Raw genomic sequence first — 24,307 nt, forward strand, 5'->3', positions numbered from 1 at the left:
GTGCACGTGCCCGTCGACCTGGAACCGGACCGCAGCGACGCACGGATGCACGCCAAGACCGTAGGATCCTACACAGTGCCGTAGGGGACCGCACCGCCACTTCCCAGCAAATTAGGGACACTGTTGCTCCTGGGGTATCGGCGAGGACCATTCGCAACCGTCTCCATGAAGCTGGGCTACGGTCCCGCACACCGTTAGGCCGTCTTCCGCTCACGCCCCAACATCGTGCAGCCCGCCTCCAGTGGTGTCGCGACAGGCGTGAATGGAGGGACGAATGGAGACGTGTCGTCTTCAGCGATGAGAGTCGCTTCTCCCTTGGTGCCAATGATGGTCGTATGCGTGTTTGGCGCCGTGCAGGTGAGCGCCACAATCAGGACTGCATACGATCGAGGCACACATGGCCAACACCCGGCATCATGGTGTGGGGAGCGATCTCCTACACTGGCCGTACACCACTGGTGATCGTCGAGGGGACACTGAATAGTGCACGGTACATCCAAACCGTCATCGAACCCATCGTTCTACCATTCCTAGACCGGCAAGGGAACTTGCTGTTTCAACAGGACAATGCACGTCCGCATGTATCCCGTGCCACCCAACGTGCTCTAAAAGGTGTAAGTCAACTACCCTGGCCAGCAAGATCTCCGGATCTGTCTCCCATTGAGCATGTTTGGGACTGGATGAAGCGTCGTCTCACGCGGTCTGCACGTCCAGCACGAACGCTGGTCCAACTGAGGCGCCAGGTGGAAATGGCATGGCAAGCCATTCCACAGGACTACATCCAGCATCTCTACGATCGTCTCCATGGGAGAATAGCAGCCTGCATTGCTGCGAAAGGTGGATATACACTGTACTAGTGCCGACATTGTGCATGCTCTGTTGCCTGTGTGTATGTCCCTGTGGTTCTGTCAGTGTGATCATGTGATGTATCTGACCCCAGGAATGTGTCAATAAAGTTTCCCCTTCCTGGGACAATGAATTCACGGTGTTCTTATTTCAATTTCCAGGAGTGTAGTTCTGCACTTCCGTGACGGCCATATTTTTCAATTCTTCACAAAACTCCACAGCGTCCAGCTCCATTATATCGGAGCAGGTAACCACGCCTTTACTACAGCTAAAAGTGTTATTTGTTTTGTGTAAACATTGAGTATAAATATGTAGTTAGTTAATTTTTATACTCTGCACATACACTTTTTGTGGGATGTTTCCATGATTGTATTTTTACAACAAAATGAAAGAAATGCAACCAATCTTTTTATTTATTTACGATACATTTTAGAGGCTTTGATCCAGTATTGCACTGCAGTTCCAGTGTTTCGCTCAAGTGCATTGCTCATGAAAAGTCAATAATGGTTTTGAGCTTCTGACAACCACTGTTTACGAACTTAAGGTAAAATCGGTAAACAGTGAATGTAAAATACTCAAATACAGTGCTCTCAGTTAAAATAAAAATGACACAACCACATGTCAAACTATTTATGAGCCACTTATAAGAAACCTTCCTAGTCACCTAAGATTCTAAACCTTTAGTCAGGTTCAAAGCCCCAGGTCGTGTCAGAATCCCTATCAGATTCTACATCGAATCTGTGACTGAGTTAGCACCTCTTAGCCATAATCTATTACATATAATGCAAACAAAAAAAAGAACTGTTCTCGGTAGTTGGAAGAGAGCACGGGTCAGCTAGCCGCGGTGGTCTCGTGGTTCTAGGTGCTCAGTCCGGAACCGTGGGACTGCTACGGTCGCAGGTTCGAATCCTGCCTCGGGCATGGATGTGTCTGATGTCCTTAGCTTAGTTAGGTTTAAGTAGTTCTAAGTTCTAGGGGACTGACGACCACAGATGTTAAGTCCCATAGTGCTCAGAGCCATTTGAACCATTTGAGAGCACGGGTCACATCCTTCTACAAGAAGGATAGCAAAAGTGATGCATGAAACTACTGTCCAATATCCTTGACAGCTGTTGCAAAGCCCAAGAACATATTCTGAGATTGTAGGTAATGAGGTACCTCGAACAGAATGACCTCCTCCATGAGAAACAGTATGGGTTCCAACTTGCACTTTTCTCAGATGACATTCTGAAAGCTATGGATCGAACCAGTCACATAGATGCAGTGTTTCATGACTTCTAAAAGTAGTCAACAGAATAACACACGTTTATTATTCGAAGTACAATCCCAGGGGGTTCCATGCATAGTTTGTGACTGAAGTATTTCTTAGTGGGGAGGACACACCATATTTATCTCAAACGGAAAGACTTTGACAAATGTGAAAGTAACTTCAGGTGTGCTGCAAGAGTGTGTTGGGCCCCTTGCCGTTTATATTGTATGAGGTGTCATCAAAAAGTAACAGGATTTTTATTTTATTTTGTGGGCTTTATACATCCAATTTTCACACTTTTTTATCCTGTTGGTACAAATGTTCCTGGTACATGTTTGCATTATCAACTGTTTTGAATATTTAGTTTATTGTAGCAGTCAAAATGGTTGTGTGTGTTTTCGAGTGCTAAGCAAATTTTTATTTTCAAAAAAGATGGAACAAAGGATTTGCATTAAATTTTGCTTGAAAAAGGAATAAAGTGCAGCACCACATTTAGAATGTTGACTGTGCCCTTTGGCAAAGCTACTATAAGTGGTATAAATGTTTCAAAGGGGGCCGAGAAGACGCGGAAGACGACAACCGCTTTGAAGCCCTAGAACATCAGTTACTGACAACATGTGGGCAAAGTACAGAAAATTGTTCTGGAAAATTGCCAAATCACCAACAGAGAGGTTGCTGATAACAACATATTCTTTCGGTCATGCCAAGTGATTTTTTTTTTTTTTTATGTTTTCAATATGAAACACGCTGCAGCAAGGTTTGTTCCAAAATTGTTGAATTTCAACCAAAAATGACATTGCACGGACATTGCTTGAGAACCACTGAATGGCGCTGACGATGATCCAGAATTTCTAAGGAAGGTTACAAGAGGTGACGAAATGTAGGTATACAGGTACGACATCAAAACCGAGGGCCAGTAACCCCAATGGAAGCTGCCTGAACAGCCAAGACAGAAATTCAACCATGTGTGAAGATTCTTCTCACTGTTTTCTTCAAATGCAGTGTGATAGTTCATCATCAGTCAAAAGGAATGCTACCTGAAGACTGTGCATCGTTTGCATGAAGCAATCCAAAGAAAACAATCAGAATTGTGGCAGAACCACTCACGGAAATAGAATCATGATAAAGCTCCTGCTCGCAACTCTAAGCTTGTTTGTGATTTTTTGGGAAAAAAACATATGTTACGTGGCCTTAGTCCCTGTATTCACTGTACCCGGCCCCCCCTGTGACTTCGTTTTGTTCCCGAGGCTGAAGAGAACCGTGAAAGGATGTCATTTTGCCGCTACTGATGAGATAAAAACAGAATTGCTGAAGGAGCTGAACACCGTAACAAAAAGTGAATTCTGGCAGTGCTCCCAAGATTGGAAAAAGCACTGGCATCTCTAGGGGGATTATTTTGAAGGGAGCAATGTTGATATTGATGATAAACAAATAAAGATTCTTTAAGAAAAACAAAAATTCCCATTACTTTTTGATCACACCTCATATACTAGCAAACCCGGCAATGCTTCGTAGTTGTTACATATTTATGGAAATTGGAGATATGTACTAATCTCCTTATTACCCCACTCTCTGTCCATCTCCTCCTCTCCCTTCCCTCTGTTCATCTTCTCCTACAACCTCTCTCTTTGCCCATCATCACCTCCTCCCCCCTCTCTCTCTGCTCCTGTTCTTTCTCCTCTTCATATCCATTTCCTCCCCCCCCCCCCCGCCTCCATCACCTTTTCCCCCTCCCCCTCTCGCCGACCTTGAGCCTTGTTTATTGTTATTGAGAATGAAACCATGATCATGAATCAAATGGGTCAATTGCTTGGCATCACTGGCAGATGGGGTATGAGAGACCTCTCCTGCCGCACGACCTGTGAGGATAGTAGCTTCAATGACAGTATTTCGCACGTTTTAGCCTGCAAATGGGTAGGGTTACAAAGTTTCAAATGATCCAGATTCTGTAGTACTATTCTGACCATAAGCTGATGAGCCATAATACAACATTCTCGTTTGCAGTTAAAACCGACTGCAAGGAAGATATAAAAACAGCACATTGCTCTGTATCCAATTTTTGTTTAAAATTACAGATAAAGAGAATGAATATATATGAAGGAACAATTTGTTTAATGTTTTAAATGCTCTGCTTTGCAGTTAAAATTGATTGCAAGAAACAAAACAACACATTTTCACAGGTCAGTATTTTGCTTTCCACAGATTTAACAGAAAACACGCACGTTTTTGTTTAATTAATATACAGCCAATGACTGTCTCAATGTTTATTAGAGAACCATGCATATCCGTCTGAACGTTTATTAGGTTATCGTGTGAAACTTTGAAGTCAATCAATCAGGAACTTTTTGAAATTTTTGGTAACAATGCTAAACGATGGCTTGTCTTTATACAGTAGTATACACAAGGTGACAAAAGTCATGGGACAGCGACATGCACATATACAGATGGCGGTAGTATTGCTTACACGAGGAATGCGAGGGCAGTGCACTGGTGGGGCTGTCATTTGTACTCGGGCGACTTTGTGTGAAAAGGTTTCTGATGTGATTATGGCTGCATGATGGGAATTAAGACTTTTGAATGTAGAATGGTAGTTAGACCTATAAGGATGGGAGATTCCATTTCGGAAATTGTTAGGGAACTCAGTATTCTGAGATCTGCTGTGTCAAGAGTGTGCTGAGAACACCACATTTTATGCATTACCTCTCACCACAGACAACGCAGTGGCCAACGGCCTTCTCTTAATGACGCAAAGCAGTGGTGTTTGCGTAGAGTTATTAGTGCTGGCAGACAAACAAAACTGCGTGAAATAACTGCAGAAATTGATGTGGGACATTCAACAACTGTATGCTTTAGGACAGTGCAGTGAAATTTGGTGATAAAGGATTATGGCAGCAGACAACTGGTGCTAGTGCCTTTGCTAGCAGCATGAGATTGCCTGCAGTGCCTCTCCTGGGCTCGTGACCATATCAATTGAATTCCAGACAACTGGAAAACTGTGGCCTGGTCAGATGAGTCCCAATTTCAGTTGGTAAGAGCTGATGGTATGGTTTGAGTGTTGCACAGACTCCCCCACAAAGCCTTGGACCCAGGTTGTTAACAAGGCACTGACCAAAGTTGTTAAAAAGGCACTGTGCAAGCTGGTGGTGGCTCCATAATAGCATGAGCTGTGTTTACATAGAATGGATTGGATCCTCTACTCATAATGAACCACTCATTGGCTGGAAATGGTTATGGTCAGGTACCTGGAGACCATGTTTACCTATTCATGGACTTCATGTTCCCAATCAATGATTGGATTTTTATGGATGTCAATGCACCACATCACTGGACCACAACAATTTGCAAATAGTTTGAAGAACACTGCGGACAATTTGAGCGAATAATCTGGCCATCCAATTCCCTGACATGAATCCCTTCGAACATTTATGGGACATAAAAAAAAAAGAGGTCAGTTCATGCACAAAATCTTGCACCAGTAACATTTTCACAGTTATGAATAGCTACAGAGGCAGGACATTCAGTATTTCTGCAGGGGACTTCCAACAACTTGCTGAGTCCATGCAATGTCCATATGTTGTACTATATCAGACAAAAGGAGGTACAGCACGATATTATGAGGTATCTCATGACATCTGTCACCTCAGCATAGGCTAATGACCCTGCAGACAATATTAGTAACCTTAAACTTTTCACAGATGATGCAAGCTGCACAAATATTCAGTTGGATCTTGATAAGTTTACAATGTGGTGCACAGACTGGCAACTTGCTTTAAATATTAAGAAATGTAAAACTGTGCACTTCACAAGAAAACCTAGTATCTTGTGACTACAATACAAGCGAGTCACAATTGAAATCTGTCAATTCATACAAATACCTGGATGTAACAATTCACAGGGATCTGAAACTGGATGAACACATAGGCTCAGTTTCACTAACATAGGTAGCAGACTTCGCTTTATTGGTAGAATATTATGGGCATGCATAGGAAATTGCTCAATATCACTCCTGTGACCATAAAATACTGCATGTGTGTGGGAGCCATACCAAATGCAACTAACAGGGGATACTGAATGGATACAAAGGAGGACAGCACAAATGTCCACAGGTTGGTTTACCTCTAAATACAATATCCCACTCAGTTTTATCTGCAGACAACACATATGTACATGTATTACTAAATTTCTGACATTTCCACTAGCAGCACCCGCACTGCACCTAGCTACACTTGGTCCACAACATAATGTTCCTGTAACACCTCCATCTGATGATGAACCTGCAGTGGCTCGAAAACACATTCATGGTTGAATAAATCGTAAAAATGCGACTGGCTTCATCGCTATTACCAGATAAATAGTTAAAGAAAAGTTGTTTACCAAATCTATTTTGAATTTACTGTGCATTATGTGTGAAATCGGAAATACAGAAGCGTCCGATCCCGCCCGTCTGCTTTGACCCATGACGTCACAAATATGGCGGAAACAAAAACAAACACACACACACACACTTTCCACAAGAAGCCTATTGACACTAACGGGACAAGCGCGGGAAATGGGGTGTTTTGAGTGGGGGGGGGGGGGGGGGCAAACTAAATATAAACAAATTTAGACGCCTTGCGTAGCTAAAACGTGTAAGTGAAGACAGCCATGCATGAATACCCACCCACTTCCCCCGGGGGCGTAAGCCCTGCAACCCATAGAAGATAAAGATGCTTCAGAAGCTGATTAGTGTTTTTTGTCTTTAAAAAAAAAAAATCTCACGGGATAGAACGAACAGATCAGAAAGATAAATATAATAAACTAAAACAGAAATTGGAGGAAACAGATAATTAAAAAAAGTAATAAGTGTTTTTAAATTTAAAAAAAAAAATCTCACGAGATAGAACGACCAGATCAGAAAAGTAAATAAAATAAGACAAAACAGAACTGGAGACAGCCACATTCAAACAAAACTCCGCGCCGTCATGACGTCACACACGGCAACACCTTTACGTCACGGGTCAAAGCCGACGCGTGGGATCGGACGCTTCTGTCGACCCGTGAAATCTTATGGGACTTAACTGCTAAGGTCATCAGCCCCTAAGCTTACACACTACTTAATCTAAATTATCCTAAGGCCAAACACACACACTCCCATGCCCGAGGGAGGTCTCGAACCTCCGGCGGGCCCAGCCGCACAGTCCATGACTGCAGCGCCCTAGACCGCGCGGCTGTACATTATGGAATAATGTTTTGGGATAATGCAAGTAGTCTCAATAGAATATTACTACTTCAAAAAAACTATTATCACAAATAAGTATAAAATTAAGCCTATCTAACCACAGATCTAAAAATTTTAACTATTCCATTTATTTATTTTATGAATTGTTTGCCTTTATAAATACCAATACAAAATTATTTGTAGAAAACTATTTTCAATAAAATTTTAAATCATTATGAAGATTTCTTTGCATTGTAATGAAACAAATTTGCAATTATTTTTGTAAATTAAGAATGATTTTTACACACATTGTATGTATCACTGTTAAATTATTTATATTGATGAGTCTCCTGTACTTTCAATCAATGATTTCTGTATGTACGTCATGTGAGAATAAAAGTTTTAATTTAACAATCTATTCGTTGTCTACGATGACAAATCCTACATCATTGTGGGATGGTGCCAGGATGAAAGAATAAATAAAACACATATACCTCACACAAAATTCCAGTTACGATAGTAGCAATTCGTATAAATATAAACGACTGGTCGTGACAGGATCAATATTATTGTGCCAAATGACAGCTCCTTGTCAAATATTAATACAATCTATCATAGATCCACGCACGTAATTTAAAAGATCAATCACAGTTTCTCCCTTTTCGACATGGTAAAAAATGTACACTTAGGCAAATTACTTTGAATGCAGACAATAATCCTGAGAACAAATTCAGTCGTACCTCGCATAACATCTACGAAGTAGCAATCCTGTTACTTGTCTAAAACGACACTCCAACGCAATCATCTCGCTCTGTAAGTGTTTGTTACTGTATAACAACCGGAAAATATACGAATGAAACTACAAAATTTTCACAGGTCTCTCATTGCTTCTGCACACAACCGAATACACACACACTGTAAACATTCCTACGATCATATGTCAAAGATAACACATTTCTCAAGCAGCATATTGCTGGAAAGATAACACAGATTTGAGTTTGCAACAATTATGACGAATTCCACTGCGCAACTACTTAAACCACTCACCAATCAACTAATTGATAGCAATGATACCATAAGTTCGATTCGTAGGTGTTCTGTTGCAATATATCACGTTATGGCATTCATTTGACGATCATTTTGTTTTGCAGCAGAAGAACAAATCGTTGCAGTGGCGCTGCAAGCAACAATAATTATTATTATTAACTGAGAATGCCGATGATGGACAAGGTTTACAAAGCAGATGCTCATAAATTGGAGGAAAACGCAAATTGCATCGTGACAAGTTGAAATGAACGCATCTTCTTCTACTTTTGCTTTTTCCCGTTTCCTCGTCGGGGTCAGCATTGGTATACGCCTGGTATCGGCAGTGTTTTTAGTAGCATTTAGTGCCTTGGTGGTGGAATGCCGTTTCTGAAGCCACAATTCGCTCCGGAAGGGAATCAGTGTACCCCATCCGCTTGCATCCCGTCCAAGTGAGATAACGGTTACCACACTGGTATTTACCGAGCTTGATGTGAGAAATCTCCAGAATACTACATTCTATCTGGCCGGCTCACCATCTCTCCCGTCGTTAAACCGCGAGTCGGATTTCACCCGCGTACGGCTCATCGCCCAGTTTCACGGATCCTTAGCCATTAGTGCTCTCGGCTATCCGGGCGGGTCAATTGATATATTACCCGTAGGCCCTATTCACAAGGGTATACTTAAGTCTCCGAGCGACTGACATACTCTGCATTCAAAACCGCGTGGTTTGAGGCGTCATGTCACGGACTGCGCCCCCTCCCCCCACCCCACACCCCCGCCTGAGGTTCGAGACCTCCCTCGGGCATGGGTGTGTATGTTGTTCTTAGCGTAAGTTGCTTTGAGTTAGTTTAAATGATGTGTAATCTTATAGACCGATGACCTAAGCAGTTTGATCCCTCTGGAATTCACAACATTTCTTTCTGCAACCAAAAGACGCGGCATGTGTAATTAGGGAGGGTCGTTCAGACAGGAATACTACCGTAGCGGCGTCCCAGAGACACCACGACTTTGATACTATGCGACCCGACGTGCTTAGTCTCCCAGACTCTCAGCTGCATTCGTACCATTGGGTTGCGCAGTGTACAAACAAATGTTTAATATGATATTCGTGGGAGAAGTGGAGAAATATACAGAACTGTAAAATTACAAATTGAAAGGGTATTCAAGTGAGGAGGTGACAGAGAGAGCATGGCATGAAGTAGCCGATGAGGTTGATCTATCAGATAAGTTCATTAACAATAATTAAAATTATTAACATAAAATAAATATGCTTTAAGATCCATTTTATTAAAAAACTAATCAATGATTTATAAGTATCCACTATACAAGAAATGTAATTAATAAGTTACTAATACGTTTATACACATAAAATTTTTTATAAAGAAATACAATCATATTAGATTATTGTTGATGCAGTACTTCCAGGGAAATACGAGGCATCAGAAACTAGTTCACTAAATAATTTCTTACTCCATAAGCAGTAGAATGAGGATGCAGTACAATGTCTTTCCTAGGCTGGATTCTGACTGTTGGCGTTTCGGAACTGTTCCATGGTTGTTCACCGCAACTGTATTGGACACACTCATGTTTTCGAATGCAGTTATTCATTATGCACATGGATTTTATTGTGTCATCACTCTGTCTGTAGTTCGAGAATGGATAGGACTGCTCAGGACATGTAACTTCTGTGTCAGCATTCCAAATGCGCATTCCACAGATTTTCTTCCTCTGCTTAATCTACGATAATAAATTCTCTTCACATTACGGAGCGTTCTTTATGGGTATGATCACATCAAGTAGCGTGATAATGGAAATGCTTCATCTCCTATGAAGTAATAAGAGAAATTATATTCATTTTCATCATCTTGTAATCTCGAAGACAATGGCAAGTTTAGTCTTCCATTTGTAATCCAATTGTGGGATCGCGGTTGGGTTGTAGCCCAAGGAAACACACACATTTCTGTAAGACTCAGTATATTTCATTACAGATGTCCAAATTACAATAAGTCGCACAGGCAACTAACAAACAAGATGGCGTGGGCCGTTACCGCACGTATGGATGGAGTGTGTGGGGAGGGGCTGTGTCGCCCACGTGTGTCAGTTTGTGAAACAGGTGAGAGGGACGTTGAGCAGAACACACTTGATAGGAGCGGGGGTAGCGCTGTGTGGTTGACACTGGAGTCACACGAGATTAGTGTGGAGTAACTTATCTGGGTACTGTTCTCGGCGGAGGTGTCAGGTACTGTGGCTGTAGGCTCGGTTGTTGGCTTTGCAAAGCGGTGTGAATTGATGCAGGCAGTGATTGCAACAAGTTCGTCCTTGGCACGTGCAACATGATATTTCGAAGCGACGTTCTCACAGCGGAGGGTGCACGTCTTGGCACATTCCGCTAGGACTCGATTCATGGATGCATAAGTCGTGCTTGCGAGAGCCACGCACTGAGGCACTACACAGTTAACGGCATTTACACTCGGAGCAGGTGGAGGAGTACCATCACATAGGATGTCAGACTTAGAGGTGTGGTGAAACAGAGAACCTTGAACGACGTTCGGAGACAGGTGGTGGTGTGATGAGAAGTCGATTCCCAGGATTGGTTTTGAGATGTCCGCCACATGGAAGATCCAGGGGAGGGAGAGGCCATTAGAGAGGTGGAGCTAAAGGTCTGGAGTGTAGATGAGTTTACGACTTGCAGGAGAGAGCGTCTGCATGTGAAGGGCATGTGACCATTGATTTAGGTACGATTGAGACGTCAGTGCCGGTGTCCGTGAGGAAGTAGCAACTCAAAGAATAGTCTTTGCCGTAAAGGCTGCCATTCAATATGACGGAAGCACGGACAGAATGTAGCGTGGTTGGCACTTATCACACGGTTGGCTTTTCGGATGCTTGCACAGGCGGCGGCACTTATTTGCGTCATCGTCGAATACGTTGTGGTACTAACAGTGAGGGTACGTTGGGAGAGGAGGTGGCTGATCATCCTCTATGTGTTCATACACTGGGGTGGTCAGCACAGGCACGATATGCAGCAGCTTGGTGGGCAGAGAGTGCGTATGCTGGGTGCCAGGAGATGCAGCAGTCTGGGGGCAGGACTTTGTATATTTCATTACAGATGTCCAAATTACAATAAGTCGTAGAGCCAAGTGACAAACAAAATGGTGCGGGCCATTAGGAAGCAGAGTCAAAGAACTTCTGATGGCAGAGATGTCATTCGTACTTGTCGATGCCACACAGCCCTGCCTGCATCCGGGTGAGCTACCATTGCAGGAGTGCCAACCTGTTGCATCAGCTCCTGCTGGTGGCGCTGGTGTGTGAGCAAATAGACCTGGTCAGCCATCTGCAGATGCGAACCGATGGCTTTCAGGGCGTGGGGGAGGAGATGAACTTGGAGATGTGCAGGCAGTTTTGATAACCACACCGACCACAAGGTTTCATCCGGCATCATCTGCTTGCTGACCAGGAGGCGTAGATGGCGCCAAAGCTGGGACAGGGTGCGGTCGTTGATATGCCCCTTGTACAGTATTCACGGAATACTGTATGAGGGGGAATGCGAAGCCACTTGATGATAGTCTGTTACGCAAAATTGCACTTCGAAGTTAGTGGCGGCATCAGAAGTAGATCGCAGATCAGGTCTGTGTGCCCACGCAGTTGAGTCATGAGCCACATGAATTCTGAATTGTCGTTGGCGACATGGTTCAGCTGAAACCAGTTCTCCACTAGTGCAAACCATGTCGTTGGGTTGTCCTCAGATAGCGGGGGCAGGCTTGCTAAGTGGCATGGTGGCGGCGATGAAGGCGCAGCTAGTCCTCTATCTGAGTCCCTCGTATCACTCATATGACGTGGATGCTGGACTGCCGCGGTCGATGCACATGGCACTGCGTAGAGTGCATGCAAGCAGTCTGTTGAAGCGGATGAGAATGGCACCGAAGCACTAGGGAATGATGATGTAGAACTGTCTACCGCAATGTTCGTGGCATGGAAGTCTGACGTGGAAGGCATGGCTGGCGCCATGGGAAAAGTAAGCAGGTGAACAGCTGCAGCTGAAACCTCCTGCAAGTGTACTTATGGTGGCAGAAAAGGGGTTGGGGGGGGGGGGGGGGCGAAGGTGTGGGAGAGCAGCACAGTAAAATGTTCCCGCTGGGCTTTCGACATGACAAGTGTAGCATGTTTGGAGGAGTAGAAACCACAGTTAGTATCACTACAAAGAACATTGTTCACATCAAGTGGTGGCTCGTAAAGTGCACTGAGGGGTCAAATGGTCTCCGGGGGCAGAAACTGGACTGGAAATGTTCTGTTCACACCACAAGTGACTTGGCAGTACATGAGACTCATGTCGTGCCTGTGTGAATGTGATCGGCTACTTGTCCAGTTCAGTTTCCCAGCCTCTTGGTTGTCGGATAGCTGGAGACCTGATTTTAGTACTCCCGTGTGAATAGGGCCTTAGTGTGCTTACTTCCTGCATTTCAATTAATTTATGATGTATACCTATTATCATTCCCACAATCAGTATGCCGCATGTAACATAGTAAGTGTGTCTCCCTCATCTCCCCTATGCTGATTGGCAACTAGTGTCAGTAGCAAGATCATACCCAGTAAGGATGGAAGCTGGGCACCTGCCGCCCCCCCCCCCCCCCACCTCCCGGTGTGTCTGTGAGAAAAATTTCAGAAAGTTTTGAAATTATGTGTAAAGATGCTGGAAATCATGAAGTACCCTCATTCTCAAATATGTCTCAAGGCATAAATACGGTTCCTCACTTTAATACTTGACAACTTTTAATAAATTAATGAGTAGATTATGACATATTAAATTCTCTCAGTAAGTATTTGAGATACTGAAATTCACATTTTTGGTGTCATTCAAAGCTATTAGGTAAGCAACCTGCAACTGGGAATGGGTGGCCATAACTATTTAGTAATACAGATTACAATGTCATCAGCAGACCTCGAAGTTTTTATTTCATTAATTTTAATTCCCTTTCCAAATTTCTGCTTCGTGTCCTGTACTGGTTGCTCCCTGTCTTAGTCCTGTCTCAATTACTGCTTCCCTTTCTTGTCCTTTGACTCTTATAAATTTGGTGTGATTTCTGTAGATAATCTTTCACTCCCTGTAATTTACCCCTGCTATCTTCAAAAAGGGTATTCCAGTAAACATTGTCAAAAACTTTTCCTAAATCTGCAAATGTTAGAAACACAGGTTTGCATTTCTTCAGTCTATCTTCAAAGAAAAACTGTGTGGCCTCATGTGTTCCCATATTTCTCCAGAATGTAGAACATAGAACTCAAACTGATCTTCTCTGAGATCCGCTTCTACAGTTTTTCCATTCTTCTGTAAATAATTTGCATCAGTGTTTTGCAACCATAACTTCTTGAACTAATAGTTTGGTAACATTCACACCAGTCAGCCATTTCCTTATTTGCCATAGGAATTATTATATTCTTCTTGAAGTCTGATGTTATTTTCCTGTCTGATATATGATGCAAACAAGGCTGGAATAGTTTTGTCATGGCTGACTCTCCCAAGGATCTCAATAATTTTCAGGGTATGTCATCTACGCGAGGTATCTTATTTTGACCACAGTCTTTTGGATCTCTGCCAAATTCTTCTCGCAGTATCATACCTCCTATCTCATCTTCATTTACGCCCTCTTCTCTTTTTATAATATATTATTAGTTGTGTTTCCCTTGTATAGACCCCATACATATTCCTTCAGCCCTCCATGGAAGTTACCATGTGTATATCAACCACACCTGTAAAAAGATTAGCTGCAATATTTACTTATTCAAATGATTCTCAAATATAATAATGCTACTATCATTAAACAAACATACTATGGATTAATCCAGCGGTATATGCAACACGGGTTCGAATTTTTTGTGGGACACTCATAGTCTGTCTGGATAGGACATTCAGGACTCAGAAGAGAGCAGGTGGAATGAGGGTCAATATAAGCACACCATTCCTGTAGGGACACCTTCCATCAAATATAACTTACTGACTATGTAGTTTTTGCATGTCTTTAAGAGAATTATGTTTCAAAAGAGAATGAAGTAATATGACTAGACATATTCATAATTACAACAGGCGTTGTGATTATCATAGGATACAGAGTAATAAAATTTATTTATTTGTCCATACTTTACCCATAGACTCTAGCTGATAATTTTCAGCCAAGAGTGTAGTATGCATCATATAGTTCTGTAAGCAACAGTCTAAGGCAGATCAGCATCTGCATTTACCATAGGATTACACTTTAAGGCTTGTATAAGGTTATTATTAGGCTGGTGCATATGTTTGTAGCATTTTTGTTTTTCATATTGGTATTCTGATTGCTATGGATTTATTTATTGACCGTCATTATTTATTTGTAGTTCATTGTTGCCATTTGAGTTAAGTTATTGTCATTTGTCAATAGTGAATGGAGCTGTGAAAGTTAGAAAATGGAGTTCAAAGTGGAGGAATCATAACATTTCTGACATATTCTCCTGTTTCAGCAGAGGGGTGACAGCAGCAGAGGCAGTCACAAACATTTGTACCATGTATGGGAATAATGCCACTGGGCAGAGCATGGCACAAAAACAATTTTTAGGAGCATCTTTTAACATTCGTAACTCTTCACATTCAGGAGACATGCAGGGTTTGGTGAAGGTCATTAAAATGCATTAATCCACAATGATCCACATTAGTGTATTTGAAATCTGACAGAAGTGATGAACTGTGATCATTCCACCATCACGCATCATTTGCATGCAATGGGAAAGGTTCTAAAATCGAGAGTAATAGTATCCCATACTCTAAGCCAAAATCACAGAAATCACTGGGGCCATACGTGCATCTCTGCTTGCTCGTCAACAATTGGCTCATGAACAACACCGACCATCCTTATCTTGCATGCATCCACAGGAGATAATGTTATGCATCTGGTGGAACAGCAACGGTGTGGTGTACTATGAATTGTTTCTCCGAGGTATAAGCACTACTGCTGACATTTATTGTCAACAATTGAGATGTCTTGCAGACGCAGACCAAGAACAATGATCAGGAAGACTGTGTGAATGATGCTACTCCACAGCAATGCCAACTTGCTCTCTGCTAGGCTGCTAAACGCTATACAGGAATTATGCTGGGAATTCATTTCACATCCATATTATTCACCTGATCCAGCACCCTAAAATTTTTTCTTTTTCTGCTCTCTGTCAAATAAATTTCAAGGAACTTCCTTTCTGGATGAAAATATGCTTGAAACATGGCCTAACAAATTCTTCATCTCAAAACTACATGTTTTCTACAGTTGCGGAATAAAAAGTTACCCCAGCATTGACAGATTGTTGTGAATAGTGAAGGAGAATATACTATTGATGTCTAAAATCTCTTTTATGTGTGTCTCTTGTGTATATTGAACTTATGGAAAAAATGCTATGAACTTTTGCACCAACCCATTACATACTCATATTTTGTGTTATAATATAACATCTAGTGTTTAATATGATGTAAATAGATACATAGAAAATCTACTATTAAGTGGCGGCAAGAGAACACACACTCACAAACAATTAACTTTTACAAGCTGTCAGAGACAGTGGCTTCTTCTTCTGGTGGAAGAGTTGAAAGGGAAGGAAGAGGGGTGAAGGAAAATGACTGGAGAGGTCGACGAAAAGGGATACAGTTCGGAAAAGTCAAGGTCACCCAGAAACCCAAGTCAGGGGATACTTATGAGATGGAATGAGAAGGAAAGACTGATTGTTGGGGACTGCACCAGATGAGATTTGAAAAACTGAGAGTTTAACAGTGGAAGACAGGAATTACTACTAAAACATTGTGTATGAGTTAATAAAAGTGAAAATCTAAGTGTGTTGTGTGTAACAGAGGTGGGAGGGGGGACAGCAAAAAATAGACAGGTCTGGTAATGGCTGATGTAGAAAACTAAAATGGAGTGAAGAAAGGAGTAATTACTGTGAATAAATGCTGCAATGGAAGGAATTTACTTAAATTAGGGGCTGGTGAGTGGTGAAAACCAAGGACATGTTGTAGTGCTAGTTCCCACCTACAGAGCTCTGAGAAACAGGTGCATGGGAGAAGAATTCAGATGCTGCGTGTGCTGAAACAGCATCAAGGTCATGACTGTCATGTTTTGGAGCATGCTCTGCAACAGGATATTGTGTGTTAGTGGTATTCACCCTCTGCCTATGCCCATTCATCCTGACTGATGACTCGATGGTAGTCATTCTGGATAAAAGGCTGATCAGTGTTTACGTAACAGTTGATATATGACATGTCATTTCACAGGTGGCTGGCTCTCCCTTTGATAGTATTTGTTCTGCCAGTTAGAGGGCTAGAATAGGAGGTGGCAGGAGAGAGCATAGGTCAAGTTTTGCAGTGGGGATGGTCAAAGGGGTAGCAGTCATAGGGTAGGAAGATCAGTCCAGCAGGAGCATGGGGTCTGACAAGGGTACTTCTTAAGTAATAGAACCCAGTATGTTGTCCTCGATGGTGAGGGTATCATTTGGAGTGCCCAAGGGAAGTGTGGTAGGTCCGCTGTTGTTTTCTATCCACATAAATGATCTTTTCTATGGGGTGGATAGCAATGTGCGCTGTTTGCTGATGATGCTGTGGTGTACGGGAAGGTGTCGTCGTTGAGTGACTGTAGGAGGATACAAGATGACTTGGACAGGATTTGTGATTGGTGTAAGGAATGGCAGCTAACTCTAAATATAGATAAATGTAAATTAATGCAGATGAATAGGAAAAAGAATCCTGTAATGTTTGAATACTCCATTAGTAGTGTAGCGCTTGACACAGTCACGTCGATTAAATATTTGGGCGTAACATTGCAGAGCAATATGAAGTGGGACGAGCATGTAATGGCAGTTGTGGGGAAGGCGGATAGTCATCTTCGGTTCAATGGTAGAATTTTGGGAAGATGTGGTTCATCTGTAAAGGAGACAGCTTATAAAACACTAATACGACCTATTCGTGAGTACTGATTGAGTGTTTGGGATCCCTATCAGGTCGGATTGAGGGAGGACATAGAAGCAGTTCAGAGGCGGGCTGCTAGATTTGTTACTGGTAGGTTTGATCATCATGCAAGTGTTACGGAAATGCTTCAGGAACTCGGGTGGGAGTCTCTAGAGGAAATGAGATGTTCTTTTCATGAATCACTACTGAAGAAATTTAGAGAACCAGCATTTGAGGCTGACTGCAGTACAATTTTACTGCCGCCAATTTACATTTCACGGAAAGACCACAAAGATAAGATAAGAGAGATTAGGGCTCGTACAGAGGCATATAGGCAGTCATTTTTCCCTCGTTCTGTTTGGAACAGGGAGAGAAGATGCTAGTTGTGGTACAAGGTGCCCTCCGCCATGCACCGTATGGTGGATTGTGGAATGTGTATGTAGATGTAGGTGTAGAGGTATTACTTAGAGTGGGAGGGCAACGAATAGCTAATCTAGGTGTGGTGGACAAAATCTCAGACAGAATGGATCTCATTTTAGGGCATGATTTTAGTAATTCATGTCCTTGTCAAAGAAGCTGATTAATACGTTCAAGAGCAGGATAACACTGAGTGACAAGTGGTGTGCTCTGAAGTTGTTTTTTGGATGGATCAGCAGTATCAGGATTGCATGTGATGACTTGGGAAAACTGCCTTTGAACTAGGCTGTTGGATAATTATGTCTAGTGAAGGCTGAGGTGAGAATGGTGGTGTTTTGCTGTAAAGAGTCTGCATCCAAACAAATATGTTTGCATTGAAAGACAAGGCTGCATGGGAGGGAACATTTGACATTGGAAGGATGGCAACTGTGAAAATGTAAGTACTGTTGTTTGTTAGTAGGTTTAATGTGGATGGAAATGTGTTGCTGGCCTTAAGAGAGGATGAGATCAACACCAAGGAAAGTCGCATGGCATTGAGAATAGGACCATGTGAAATTTAATTGAGCCTTCTACAAAATCCTGCATTTATCTGCCCCTCATGTGTCCTTGGGTTGTGTGGCGTTTGCTGTTTTATTCCATGGTTTGGTATGTAACTAATTTGTAAATGCAAATGATAATCTTATTTTATTACAGTGAGTAATTACTAAATAATTTTTCTCCCGGCTAAAGATTTGGTCAAGTTGCTGAAGAACCCCAAGTTAACGTCATGTTAAAGTGTTGTCTGTAAGATGTGTAAGTGTCACTAAATCACAGTTCATACAACAGATTCTATACAACTATTGATTATGATGGAAACAGTTATCTTCAGCAAAATGATCATTAAAACCACTGAATATCAGCGTGCACAACACTGATGTATGTTACCTGAAACAATATTCTTCGCAACTCGTATGTAATTAATTTCGGCTCCATACATCAGCTAGAAAAGTTTGTTATAAGGATCGTGCTATGAGCACTGTTTTTAAAGAACCAATCTGATTCGAATTATTTTCATTAAAATGAGTTTGGGACCACCGGTGCACATTTATTTTTACACATTTTTATTACCTTCGACATTTATGTCTGCAGAGTTGCGTAATTTGAATTTGCCGCTGAGATAATTGTTAAGATGGCGGCAGACGAGACTTGCTATTGTTAGAGAAAATAGGATAAGTATTTGAAATGCTTATTAAACTTTACTTTCGTATTGTGCACTATTTAGACTTCATCAAACAAACATTTGATTTTTTTCTAAGGAAAACGTAGACAAAAAACACTATAGAAATCGCTATCATTAATGGCTGCACTCCTTGCAGTGGAAAGAAATAATTAACACAGATAATGCTTACTGAGAGAGGAATTAAAGCTACAAATAATTATTCACTCATATTTATAATAATAATGAACTCTATTCTCCAGTAATAATTAACAAATAATTACAATTTCTTAACAGACCTCAGTTTGATATGCGTCTTGCACCCTGAATCTACAAAAGCCAACCAACAAAAGGTAAAAGCAAAGGAAGACAAACACAGATGATAAAAGGAATTTACAATTATCATTGTCTTTGTATGATACACATCGATATGTCCAATTACATCATAAAATATTATATAAATAATTAACATTTATTTCACTGTTTTTTCATATGTCGAATAGATAATGTTTATAACTGTTAGAAGCATAATTTCCTCTCGTCACACTGTAGCTAAAATTTATCTCGTGGATATTACAGTTGTATCATCTGTCAAGCCAACTTCAGACTGCAACAATATCCTGGACTTCACCTCATAAAGCTATCCATCCATACCCTAAATTACCTCAAGTGCTGTTTCCCTTCCTGGCCCTCCAGAGCGCCCCAAACAGCCACACCATCAACTAACACTCCTCTCCTACAAATTGAGTTTGGCCAGCCTCCTCACCACTGCCTCCCAGACCAGTAATAACTCATAACCAATCACAACAGTACAGTGTCCTCAACATCTCATCTAAAACACTGTCCCCTCCTGAATCATCTGAATTATCCAGGGGTCTCACTTTCAGCCCTAAAGCTGCATTTAATCATTCTGCTTTGGTGAAGGACCTACTTTCCTTTATACATAATATCAACTGGAAATATCACTTTGCGACCCAATCCCAAAACCTTTCCAACAGCAGACCTGACACTAAACCCTGTCCTGAACAGTTCCAATCATGATCCCAACTTGATCCACCACCACTACCTCAAAATCATCCTTTACAAGAATTCCCCACATCCTGCACCGTTTCACAACCTTCCTCAGGTCCCTACAATATGGCCATAACCTATCCTCTGGGTAACTCCAGGCTCTATGTTCCCTAAAGCCTGATGACTCCATCATTATACTCCCAGCAGATAAAGGATTTACAACTATGGTACTTGATGGACAGGAGTATGTTAGTGAAGGTCTACACCAGCTGTCTGACACCTCTACATACAGCATCTGCCATCAAGATCCCATCCCTGTGATTCAAACTGACCTGCAGTCTCTCTTACAAATTCTCTGCCTCGTGATAACTGGGTGTTGTGTGATGTCCTTAGGTTAGTTAGGTTTAAGTAGTTCTAAGTTCTAGGGGACTGATGACCATATATGTTAAGTCCCATAGTGCTCAGAGCCATTTTCTCTCCTACAAAACCTCAGGCCCCTCACAAGGACTTACACCTTAATTCATAGAACTTCTTACTCCACCCACACCATGCAGCCCCACCTTTTACCTTCTTCCCATGATCCACAAACCCAATCATCCTGGCTGTCCTGCAGTTGCTGGCTTCAAACCATCCACCAAATGTATATCCGTCTTAGCTGATCAAGAGCTGCGACCCATACTAGAAAGACTTCCCTCCTATATTAAAGATACCAACAATTTCCTAGACTGTCTGAAATCCATGCCCATCCCACTACCACCTTGCTTGTCACAATTGGTGCCACCTCCCTCCAAATCAACATCCGCCACATACATGGTCTGTCTGTTGCTGAACATTTCCTGAGTCAACATGCACCTGATTCTTCTTCCTCACATTAATCAACTTTTTACTTACCAACAATTACTTCACCTTTGAGAGGCAGACCTACAAAAAGATAAGGGGTATGGCTTTGGGAATCAGAATGGCTCCTTCCTATGCCAATCTTTTCATGGATCACTTGGAGGGTGTTTCATGGATCACATGGAGGGTGCTTCCCTGGGATCCATAAGCCTTCAGCCCTGGTCTAGTTTAGATACATTGATGGCATCTTTGCCATATGGACTCATGGTGAGGCTGACCTGTTAAAATTCCTGGAATCTCTAAATACCTTCTCCTAGTTAAATTTCACATGGTCCTACTCCGATTTCCATGCCATTTTCCTTGATGTTGATCTCGTCATCACCAAAGGACAGCAACATGCTTCTGTTCACATTAAACCTGCTAACAAACAATAGTACTTACATATTGACAGTTGCCATTCTTTCCATGTCAAATTTTTCCTCCCATAAAGCCTTGGCATTCGAGGCAAACATTTGTTCAGATGCAGATTCTTTACAGCAATACACCACCATTCTCACCTCAGCCTTCACTGGACGTAATTACCCCAACAGTCTAGCTGAAAAGCAGATTTCCTAGGCCCACCCAATCCTGATACTGCTGATCCCTCCAAAAAACAACTTTGGAGCACACTACTTGTCACTCAGAATTATCCTGGTCTTGAATGTATTAATCATCTACTTTGACAAAGCCATGACTTCCTAAAATCATGCCCTGTAATGAGATCCATTTTGTCTGAGATTTTGTCCATCCGCCTAGAACAGCTTTTCATTGCCCTCCAAATCCGTGCAATATCCTTGTCAGAACATATGCTGCTCCTGCACCCATCTCCTTACCACACAGCTGGACCATCCCTGCTACAAGACTTGCCCTATGCACCCTCCTGTCACCACCTATTCTAGCCCTGTATCTGGCAGAACATATACTATCAAAGAGAGAGCCACCTGTGAAATGACAGGTCATACACCAGCTGTGATGTAAACACTGTTCGGCCTTTTACATCAGTATGACTAACAGCCAGTTTTCAGTCAGGATGAATGAGCATAGGCAGAGGCAGAGGGTGTATACCAGCAACACGCAATATTCTGTTGCAGAGCATGCTCCACAGCATGACAGTCATGACCTCGGTGCTGTTTCACCACACACACCATCGGGAGCCTTCCACCAGACACCAGTTTCTCAGAACTCTGCAGGTGGGAACTAGCACTACAACATGTTGTTGGTTTTCGCCACCCACCTGCCTTAATTTAATTCCTTCCATTGCAGCATTTATTCACATTAATGCTCCTTTCTTCAATCCATTTTAGTTTTCTATATCTGTCATTTCTAGACCTGTCTATTTTTTTGTCACACCGCCTCACACCTCTGTTACATACAATACACTTAGCTTTTCACTCTTATTAACTTGTGCACAATGTTTTAGTAGTACTCCTTGTCTCCCACTGTTAAGCTCTCAGTTTTTCAAATCTCATCCAGTGCAGTCCCCAACAATCAGTCTTTCCTTCTCATCCCGTCTGGTAAGTATCCCCTGACCTGCGGTTCTGGCTGACTTTTCTGAACTGTACCTCTTTTCCTAAACCTCTCCAGTCATTTTCCTTCACACCTCTTCCTTCCCCTTCAACTCTTCTGCCAGGAGAAGGAGCCACTGGCTCCAAAAACTTGTAAAAGTTAAACGTTTTTGAGTGTTTATCGTCTTGCCGCATAGTGAGTAGATTTTTTATATATCCATTTACATTATACCGTCAATAACTGATCATTTTTGTTCTAATTTTAATTTGATATTTAATACTTTCTCATACTGTATATACATTTCTCTACAAGAGAATTTTAAATGATTTTCTTCCTTATGTGATTTCAGTAGCATGTTAAAAAAACTTTTTGTTTACTACAACCGTCAACAAGCTGCTGCTGCGCTCCCACCTTCACGCAGAGTGCTCTGACTCGAACTGAGCGTTGATGGGATTGATTACAGCAGTAGTCCCACCTGCGGTGACTGCAACTTGTAACATTGTTCAACTTTTATACGTATTTTCCGGAAAAACCTCGTACGTTGCACCAGTCAAAATGCAGCCCTACTTCGAATGCTGTTCTCAAACACAGGATGAGTTGGTTGACTTTGTAAGTAACTGTCAAATGATAGACAGCTGCTGTGAATCAGTGTGTTGGAAGAGCTCCCAAGAGTCATGTACCTGTGATACCTGTACCAGAGGAAGTACTATCCTCTCCTGTGGATCCTCTCTCTTCTACAGAAAGTACAGGATCTGTCGTTACCTGTCCACTTCACTGCAAGTGGCATGTCAGTGGTAGATCTAGGTGTCCTGTACAGGATGGCCAGGAGCCAGGGAGAACTCAGTGTGTTGTACAGATCCCCCTAACCAACAAGTCTGAGGTGCTGTCTTTTACTGAAACTGAAACTGAAATTGAGCCAGTGGGGCTCACTTCAATTGTTTTGGGGAAACCTGCTTTGTCCAGTGTCAGGAGGAGGCAAATGCAAAAGAGTGGGGGTTTATTAATCACCAGTAGTTCAAACATATGGCAAATGGTGGTACTCATAAGGGAAATGACCGCAATGGACAGGAAAGACACCATGTACCCTCAGTATGTGTGCCTGGGGGTCTCATTCAACATGCTGGAGAGATTGTTCCAACACCCACTGAGGGAACTGGTTGAAACCAACTGCAGACTGTGGTGCACATTGGAACAAATAATGCCTGTTGTCTGGGATCTGAGGTCATTCTTGGGTCATTCCTGTGACTGGTAGAGAAGGTTGTGAAGACCAACCTTGTGTGTGGAGTTTCAACAAAGTTCTCAATTTGCAGCATTGTCCCCAGAACTGACCATGACCTTTGGTTCTGACTTGAGTGGAAGTACTGGACAAGAGACTTTGAAGGATCTGTGACAAGCTAGGTTGCAACTTCCTGGACTTGTGCCATAGGGTTCAGAACTGTAGAGTCCCTGCTCAGGTAGCTGACTGTGTGTGGGGTGCACAAGAGAGATTTTTAGGTTAGGTGATTCTCCATCCAATCCAGATAATGATAGCTGTAGGAAACCCAGGAGTATCAGTGTAAGACTGAAAGAAATGCCTCCCCAAGGTGAGAGTATTAAAATGCTAACGGTAAACTGCCAAAGCATTCGTAACAAAGTGCCAGAGTTTGAAATGCTCATGAAAAGCAGTGAAGCTCTCATAATACTAAGTACAGAAAGCTGGTTGAAACCTAAAATTGACAGCAGTGAGATTTTTGGGGGAAATGTACATTGAAAGGTTAGGCAAATGGGAAATAGAGGTGGTGCATTTTTTGCAGTACACAAGAAACTCAAATCCACCAAGATGAAAATTGAAGCTGCATGTGAGATTGTTTGGGCAAGGGTCAGTATCAGGGGTGTTCTTAAAATGATAATCAGATCCTTCTATTGCCCACCAGACTCACCTCCTAATATAACTGAAAACTTTAGAGAAAACCTCAGTCCACTTGCACATAAGTTCCCCAATCACACTGTAACCATCCAACAATTACTTGGGAAAATTACAGTTTTGTTAGTGGTGAG

General features: G+C 42.2%; 1 protein-coding gene across 1 annotated transcript in view; it reads right to left on the reverse strand.

Annotated features, from left to right (window-relative positions):
- Window positions 1-8,214, reverse strand: part of LOC124716965 (EH domain-containing protein 1-like) — a 48,595-nt gene extending 40,381 nt beyond the window's left edge. The window contains exon 1 of the mRNA XM_047243565.1: window positions 8,033-8,214. Within this exon, the coding sequence (XP_047099521.1) occupies window positions 8,033-8,097 (65 nt within the window). The 5' untranslated portion in view covers window positions 8,098-8,214. The remainder of the gene's footprint in view (window positions 1-8,032) is intronic.
- Between the last annotated feature and the right edge of the window lie 16,093 nt (window positions 8,215-24,307).

Source organism: Schistocerca piceifrons, chromosome 9 (genome assembly GCF_021461385.2).
Source record: "Schistocerca piceifrons isolate TAMUIC-IGC-003096 chromosome 9, iqSchPice1.1, whole genome shotgun sequence".
NCBI classification, from domain to species: Eukaryota; Metazoa; Arthropoda; class Insecta; order Orthoptera; family Acrididae; genus Schistocerca; species Schistocerca piceifrons.